Here is a 9,082-nt window from a genome sequence, read left to right as displayed (position 1 = left end):
GCAGAGTGTAAATGGAAAAGGAATGTTACCGGAGACTGAGAAGACTGACGGAGCAGACTGCTTGAAAAAAGACAATTACAGGCATGGGATTACTTTCAATTGTCATCTGTTTTGGAAACTTACTGGAATATTGGACATCACTAAACACATCTAAGATTGTCATGTAGGAACATAACTCAGACATACCATTATTTCCAACCAAGAGGGCTCCAGTATCCCCACAATCTTTGCCTGACTGGTAGAACTCCCACTCCTTTCGGTGTGGTTTTGGGAGCTGGGACATCATTTTTATCTACTGGCTTCTGCGGTATTGACTACATCTAAAATGAAAGCTTCTGCATTTAAATGTTGCCTGGAAAAAACACAGTATCTTGCTTTCTTTTATTCATTCATTTGAACTAATTATTGCTATCATAGCCTCATGTGCATTTTTCCCAAACCATAATGATTTGAGACTTATAGAGTAGGGTAAAACAGTTGGATTGTTTTTTCAGGCAGGCAATTTTGTGAGGCAAATGGTAGTAATCTGAGCCACTTTTTGGTTTTGAAAGATTTCATCTGTTCATAGGATGATTTCAGGGTCCATGTAATTCCTTACCTGGAGATTAGCATTCTGTGTTCAAAATCCCACACAGAGTACAGGTCTGAGAGCTTGAAATAAGACACATTCTTTCATAGATTTTTCCTTGTCCTATCTCCTTTGGGTCAGGGTATCTCTGAGTTCTTTGTAATTAGTTTAAAAGAAACATGGGGGGAAAGTTACAGTCTTTTCAAATAAACTACATGTTTCCCTTAGGAATTCATGCTAAAATGTGTGTTTATCTTTAAAAACCAAATGATATGAATATAAGAAACGCAATACTAGGTCACCCTGACAGTCTAACCGGCCTGTGGCTTCAAGGTTTCATAGTCCTCCACTAATGTCAGCCTCAGAAGTCTTGGGATGTATTTCAAACTCCCTGGTTTCCTTTAATACTCAAATCTGGGCTTACCGTTCACAGATTCATCTAAATCTTTCTGGAACTTTTTATAACCTTAGCTTATACCAACTGTAGAAACAGTAAGTCCCACAGTGGCAAGGAACCTACTCTACCTACTATGAGACCGCAGTAAGGGCTCTGTTACAGAAGGATGAAGTGTTAGTGCAGATCATTCAATCTACTGTAGTTATCCTCCTGGTCAAACCCACTTATAACCCTCCTATCTGTAAAACTCACTCATCCTGTGAGGCCCATTCCCAAAGCCTTATCAAATCATGATACTCGCCCAAAGTCCATGATCTTGTGATCTGTATTAGGTGCAGATCCTGCTACTCTGCTCTAAGTGCTATGAACCGAACAGAAAATCACCAGCTTCCTACCTGCTGTGGTAGACAGCTTCTAACAGCCCCCAGTGGGCCTCACTTCCTACTGTTTGTGGCTTTGCATTATCCTTTCCCTTCAGTAATTTGATTTAACCAACAGAATATTGCCCTGTTGAGGTGCACCTTCCTTGATCAGGTTTCTTAAGATGCGCCTCCTCCTGCCTGTCTGCCCTGGTTCTGATAAAGGAAGGTGCCATCTGAGGAGGCTCACAGGGCAAGGAACTGAAGATGACTTCCAGCCAAAGCCCCAGAAGCAAGGGACTGAAGCCCTCCGTCTGAAAGGCCTCAGGGAACCGAAGCCTCCCGAACACCAAGGTGAGTCTGGGAGATGCTTCACAGCCGAACCTCGGGCGAGACTCAGGCTGCAGTGGACAACCTGGAGGAGGGTCTGTGACAGCCCTGAATCAGGACTATGAGCTCAGGAGTTACTAAATTTTGGAGATGCTTGGTCACTTAGCAACAGGTAATGAACAACAGGTGGTATGACTACCGTGCACTGGCAGCAGGGTAGTGGTAGTCAATACTCCCATTTGTTTCTTCATTAGTACGTGGTGCCTCGGTTCATGAACTTCATTCTTTCCACAATTCCGGTTGCAGACTTTGCTTCACAACTCCGGTTGCAACCATACTGTAAGCAATACCATGAATCGTGGAAAGGATGAAGTTCGTGAACCAAGGTACGACTTCCCCAAAATGAATGTAACTCTTACACATCGCAAACATAGCAATAACAAACTAACAGAATAGATATTTGAAGGAGATACTGGGCCCTGAGGCCTTCCTCCAGGCTGAAGGCAGCTGGAGGTGCTGCAAACAGAGGACTGCAAAGGACGCGCCAGAGCAGAGGTGGGCTGCCAAAGACCGATGCACAGGAGCTGGGGTCGCTCAGCGCACTGACCGAGTGACGGGGTTTGCAGCACTCTTTACTCCACATTATCCCGAGCAAAGGAAAAACTGAGGTGGTGGGAAGCTGAAAGAAATTCTAACAAGCACTACAATTACAGTTTTCATTTATTACATCCTCTTCAATCGTTTATGCACAATTTTCTAGTCACATTCCTGCTGAAAATCTGCGCTCCACAAAGGAGTGAATGCACTAAGCAAACTTCACTTCTTCTTCGGGACGTTCCTCTTTAGGTTTGGTGGCTCTGCTGTCCTGGAGTCCTAAGAGAACTGCGTTGGCCTCCAGGATGGTCGTGTCTGTGGTTGCTCCCAGGAACCTAGAAGTGAGCTCAAGATCTAAGAGCCGCAGCCGGACTCTCGTTCCTTTCTGGTATTTCCTGAACAGTGGAAGAAAAAAATAAACTTCCATTAATTCTGCATATCATAACATGAGCTACTTTAAAATGAAATCCATATTCTAATTTTAATTTGAGTTGGCTTGATTTGAAGAAATGAACACTTTTGTGTTATCAGAATTCTCATTTTAAAGTTACTTTTAACCATTATAACCACAATAAAAACGTATTACAAACAAATCAGTTCTTAAAAATGGCTTTAGCTGGGCATGGTGGTGCACGAGTGTAATCCCAGAATTCAGGAGGCTGAGACAGGAGGGTCACTATGAATTTGAGGCCAGCCTAGGCTACAAAGTGAGTTCAAGGCCAGCCTGAACTGCATAGCGAAACCCTCTCTCCAAAAAAAGGCTTTTATTCTGCAGTAGTGGAGACTGCACCCAGGGTTTTCACATTGAGCTATATTTCCAACCCTTTATTTTTAGACAGGGTCTCGCTAAGCAGCTGAATTGCCCAGGGTGGGCTTTGAACTTGTGATCCTCGTGCCTTAGCCTCCCAGATAGCTAGGATTACAGGTGTGCACTACCACACCTAGCTCTGGCACTTAACATGTCATTCATTTTTAAAGTCAGAGTATCAAGGGGGAAAAGTTTCCTAACTTTTTTTCTTTCTAAAATTAAAATCTAAAGACAGGTAATTCTTTTTTTTTTTTTGGTTTTTCTCCGGTACCGGGAACCGAACTCACAACCTTGTGCTTGCCAGGCAGGCACTTTGCCACTGAGCTAAATCCCCAGCCCCCAAGACAGGTAATTCTTGAACTCAGCCCTTTGCGTCTCCTCATCCCCAGCTAAAGGTGAGACCTGCACAATCTTCTTGGTGCGCGTGCTTCAGGAAATGGCCCAGTGCCCGTTCTCACACACCTTTCTGATCCTCCGCTTCTGCTGCCAGCATGCCTGGCCCTTCTGAGCACTGCTGACCCTTTCGAGCTGCCATGAACACACACCCCCGTGCAGACCTGAGCCCTGCCGCTCACTAGGGGAGCAGCCTTCAGTACTGCGATCTCTCTGAACCAGACTTTCCTCGTTTTTATGAGCAGCCACTTTGCAGTGAAGGTTAAATGAGGTAACATCGAAAGTGCAGGGCTGGGAATACAGCTCAGCAGCACAGCGCCTGCCTGGCAAGCACAAGGAAGTGCACGGTGAAGCACGTGCACACGTTACTGCCCTCCACATCCTGGCTGGTTACCTGTGTGAACGTTTCATTCCTCAAGAGACCGTACACTTTGTAAGGTACAACACTGAGTTGTATTTTAGTCGGCACCTTCCAGAACCAATGCACCAAATCCTCCATCACTGTCAGTAAGTTAACATGACACTCGCTGATAAAAGCCACCAGGTCACGGATGACCTACTATCTCTATTTCCTTGCCTCTGGAATAGTACATCTACTTAATCTCTCTAAAACGGGCATGGCAATGCCTACAAACAATAGTTAATTTATTTTTCCTCTTTGCCCTTGTTCAAACTTGTCAATCTATTTCCTTTTACTTATTTTGAGGAATATTACCCCTGGTCACACTGTACACTAACCATCAAGATGAAAACAGTGATGTTTTTAAACAAAAAGAATCGAAAGCATCACTAACGCCTGAGACAAGCTCTGCGCACACCAACACTGAGAAGGAGACTGAATGCACGGTTGTTATTCAGCTCAGTGTATATGGTTCAGTCTCCAATTTAAAACGTTAGACAGAAGCACCTGAGAGCCCCGGGCAGACGGAAATTTATGGAAGGTAAAACTCTATCCCCATTTTAAAGTATAGTAGCCATTAATAATATGCCTTCATTTCTATAAATTATGAAAGCTCTAGAAATTGTCCCCGTGAGCTGCTAAAGGAAACGACAAGCAAACTACATGCCTTTCTGTGGCTGAATGACCACCCAAATGAGTATGCTGTGCGCTGAACAAAAGTCCTCTAGAGGGTTCTCTAACTTTAGGTCTCTGTAAGTAACTGCTTCTACCTTTAAGAAACTTATTTGCAGGGCTGGGGATGTAGCTCAGTGGTCGAGCGCCTACCAGCAAGCAGGCGGCCCTGGGTTCAATTCCCAGCACTGCAAAACAATAGCAACACCCCCACAAAAAATTTTATTTTATTGTATTTTTACAACTTTGTACTGTAGCTACTTCTATACAAGTTGGCGATCTGGCAAATCTGGGGTGGGTCCTGGGAATCTACCTTTTTGAAAAATTTCAAGGGGGTTCACTGATGAGCACTTGAGAAAATGGGGCCACTTCACCTTTACTGTGCATAATCAAGTAAGGAGGACAGAACACACAAATGAACACCAAGAGCCGGTAAAATGGGGGCTGCGGACAGAATGTGAGGCCACCATGAATAACCTTCGAGAGTAACAAGGGTCTCTTGTAACTAGTGAAGCAGTCTTCTAGGGTGTCACTCAGAGAGAGAGAAAGGCAGGCAGCGGCACCATACAGCAGAGAAATGCACCTGAAAAAGCCAGCTCCTTGGCACAGCCCCGACGGCCTACAGCAGGGTGGCCTCTCCTGCGCCTGTCCTTCTGGGAGATCCAGGACAGGGAAAGCGCGCATACTCGCCCTGCACAGAGAGCCGAAGCCATCCAGCAGATGGGGGGTTCACCCTTGCCGTACCTCGGGAACACTTTACTAGAGAGAGGGAAAGAAAGAGGTTGACTCGTGCAGTATTTCTGAGAACTCCACCCTGCCACCGTCAGGTGAACCTTCAGTACTGTGGGGTCTTTGATAACCACTTCAGTTGCTCATGCCTTCTCATTTAGTTTCCATTGTTCCATATAATAAGACTCAAGCCTCTCCCGGACTGTTCCTCAGCCTGTAGACACCGCTTTATTCAATGATTTCAGTCGAGGTGAAAGTGCAGAAGAGGCGAAGCAGTCACTGAGCGTGGCCCCGGGGGCCGGACGACTAGGTCCAGGGCCCAGCTCTGCCCCTTCTACATGCGCAGCACTGAGTCGAGCAGGGCATCTGTTTCCGTTTCTTCGTGTGAGGGAGACTATTAACAGCACCTATCTCCTAGGGTTGTGAGTCGCATCCTTTTACAAAGTCTCAATAAACATTAGCTCTTGTCATCAATCATCATCAAAAGAAACTCAGTGACACCTGATACTCCACTTTGGGCACGACGCAGAGCACAAGAGCTCCCACAGTCCTAATAATTCCGCTTATAATTACTTCAAGAAGAGACTCGCATACAAAGATGGAGGATGGGTCTGACAGTATTTTGCTTTGATTTAAATCTTACTTTAATGATACAAACATTCTCCTCTTAAAATATCAATGTTTTATAAAAATGAATATTTCTTTTGAAATGAATGTTGAAATTCTTTTGAGGGTATGAGGCAAGCTAACGCTGAACAACGTAAGTACATGTAATAGAACTACGTAGTTAACAACCCATTTCCCAGCACTATCCCAACAGAACTGGGAACGAGGGGAGCATATCCTGACACCACAGAAGGGGCAGCGACTCATCTCTAGGGCTCACCCTGACAGTGGCTGGAGGGAGGCTGAGGGCAGGCAAACCGGCTTACTCCTACCTCCTCCCACTCTCACTTCCTAACCCTTGAGAAAGCAAGAGAGCTAAGCTTTTATGAACCTACTTGTATTTTTTTTGCACATATTATTTCTTGGAAGGGACAGTTAATAATTCCTACAGGTTCATTATTTGTTCTTCCAAAAAACATCTTTCAGCTTCTTTAAAAACTCACTACTGTATTTCAATAGAAGAATTAACTTCTAACCTAATCAACTATCTTTTACAGACTCAAATCTGTCTCCTCTGCCTTCTTTCTATAATGAGGTCTTATTATTCCTTTTAAACTCAATATGCCTCTTTGTTTGATTATCAGAATGCACTCTCTTCTAAAGTAAGGAAAAATGTCCACAAACAATTCTGCTAGTTTCAGGGGTTCACAGATTACTTGAAAGTCATCCAGGAACATCAAAAATTAGCACTGCTCTGAACTTTACACCTGTTAGTCTTTCTTAAGAGAAATGTTTCTCATTTCATCTACAGAATACCATCACTTTGTAAGTTTTGCTATTTGAGCGCTTCTTGAGAAAAACCAGGATTTCATGGCTCACTGGGTCCTTGCTCAATGTTGGTTGATTTCCATTACAGCCTTATTTTCTAGTGAAAATAAGAAAAAAGTCCACAATATATATAAGCAAGAAAACTTTCTTTGATTATCCCTGCATTCTTAAACCCAGCCTTATTAGGAATGAATAAAGGCAGGTGTTAAAAGAATTAGGCCTATAGCAGCATTATACTGTCAAATAAAAAGTATAGAAAAAAGATAAATCAGTAAAATGTATCCAAGAAAAGAACAGACTTTAGACGGTATCTTAGGAGGCTGGGTGGGCCCACAGTTTTAAATATTCCTACCATAAAGGTCAGGTTTCTAAAAATTAGTTGGGGAGTCTCCACCTTCCATGCACTGGTGCAGACAGGAGATCCTGACCCAGAAGGCCCAAGGACTGCTAACATGGGGGTTTGTGTCTGGGCCTGCCAGGCACGTGCCCCTAGAGCAGGTGGTCCATGAACTGCTGGCACCATGGTTCATGTCTGGGCTTCACTTATGCCCTCACCTCCTGGAGGTCACAGAGACAGGCAGTCCGAGATCTCTGCCAGTGCAGCCTGCGTCTGGCTCCTGTGCACACCCCGAGCTGCCTGGAGACACGGAATCAGGTGGGCCACGAACTGTTGACCCTGTGATTCCTGTCTGGGTTCTGCCTGAGCCCTGAACTGCCTGGGGACACAGGATCACTGGTCCATGATTGCGCCACCAGTGCAGCCCACTTCTGGGTCATACTCGTGCCCTGAGCTGTCAGGGGACACTGGATCTGACAGTCTGCCATCGGCTGACATCATAGTTCATGTCTGAGACCTACAGGAACTAGGTGCACTTCACCATCTGCTGGAAGACCCCAGACTAAGCAGCACATCTCAGCAGTCACTGAAGAGCAGGCCTGACCACCAGGAAAACTAGGGACACTAGCAACCTTGGTTAAGCTGCCAGGGAAGAGGGAGACTGAGCATTCTGCCTCCAGCATCAAACATGACAAGACAAAGGGACTAAAACACAATCTTAGAACTCCACCCCACTCAGAACAAGTCCAGAAGACATTGACAGAGGAGAACGTGGTAAACACACACCTGAAATTGCTGAAATGATTGTAATGGAAGTAAAGAAACAACTCCATCAGGCCATAGAAGAGATTAGATCAGAAATAATCTCTCAGGCAAAAAAATGAAATGATAATAATAATGAAAGAACTGCTCAGCACATATAAAGAAGAAATATATATAAAAAAAAAATGAACATAGGCAATGAACAGAAACGTTAAAAGAACAATACAGAAATGAACTAGAACGCATGAAACAGATTCAAAGAGACATCCAGGAAATCAAAGCTTCCCTTGAAAGCAGCCAAAACTGCTTGAATGAAGCCGAAGATAGAATTTCAGATCTTAAAGACAGTATGGCAGCTCACAGTCATGAAGGAAAGGATCTCTTAAAATCAACAAGGAACCAGGAAAAAATCAATTCAACAGCTGCAAGGTGAGGCAAAGAGGAATAACGTAAGAATAATAGGAGTCAATAAACAGCAGGAGGCAACACAACTGACAATAAGAAGAGTATCTGCAGAAATAATATTGTCACCCAACAATAAAAAGAGTATTTGCAGAAATAATAGCAGAAAATTTCCCAAACATGGATACAGAATCTGATATACAGGTAAATGAGGCATATAGAACTCCAACTAGTCATAACCAAAATAAAACTACACCTAGACATGTAATAATCATGATCCCAGATCTCCAGCAAAAGAACAGAATATTAAAAGCTGCTAGAGAAAAGAAATAGATCACCTATAAAGGAAAGCCCATCAGAATCATGGCAGATTTCTCAACACAACCCATCCAATCGAGAAGAGCATGGAGCGAAGTATTACAGGTTCTGAGACGAAACAGCTTCCAACCAAGATGGATGTATCCTGCCAAACTATCCTTCAAATTCAACAGAGGAATAAAATATTTCCATGACAAAGAACAACTGAAGAACTTCATGAGTGCCAAACCATCCTTATAAAGAATACTAAAAGATATTCTAGACAGAGAAAAAAATGACCACAATTTCAAGAACAACAACAGAAAGGAACCCTCAAGCACAGCAAGCAATTAAACGGGTAGAAAAAGTAGGAAACCAACAGCAAGTAAAAAAATATGACAGTGATAAGCCAGCACATATCAGTTATACCCATAAATGTAAATGGCCTTAATTCACCAGTCGAAAGAAACAGACTGGCAGAGTGAATTAAGAAACAAAATCCAATGATACGCTGTATACAGGAAACACATTTTACCCAAAGGAAATCCATAGGCTGAAAGTCAAAGGATAGAAAACAATTCTCCATGCAATAAGAGCCCA

General features: G+C 43.6%; 1 protein-coding gene across 1 annotated transcript in view; it reads right to left on the bottom strand.

The window, feature by feature from the left end:
• Positions 1-2,356: 2,356 nt before the first annotated feature.
• Mrps28 (mitochondrial ribosomal protein S28) overlaps positions 2,357-9,082 on the bottom strand; it is a gene marked incomplete at its 5' end in the record, with an annotated part of 94,152 nt that continues 87,426 nt past the window's right edge. The window contains 1 exon segment of the mRNA XM_013518181.1: positions 2,357-2,643. Coding sequence (XP_013373635.1) covers positions 2,460-2,643 — 184 coding nt within the window.

The sequence above is a fragment of the Chinchilla lanigera genome, unplaced genomic scaffold (assembly GCF_000276665.1).
Source record: "Chinchilla lanigera isolate Chin_1 unplaced genomic scaffold, ChiLan1.0 scaffold00043, whole genome shotgun sequence".
Lineage (NCBI taxonomy): Eukaryota > Metazoa > Chordata > Mammalia > Rodentia > Chinchillidae > Chinchilla > Chinchilla lanigera.
This window is presented reverse-complemented; position numbering and strand designations above follow the sequence as displayed.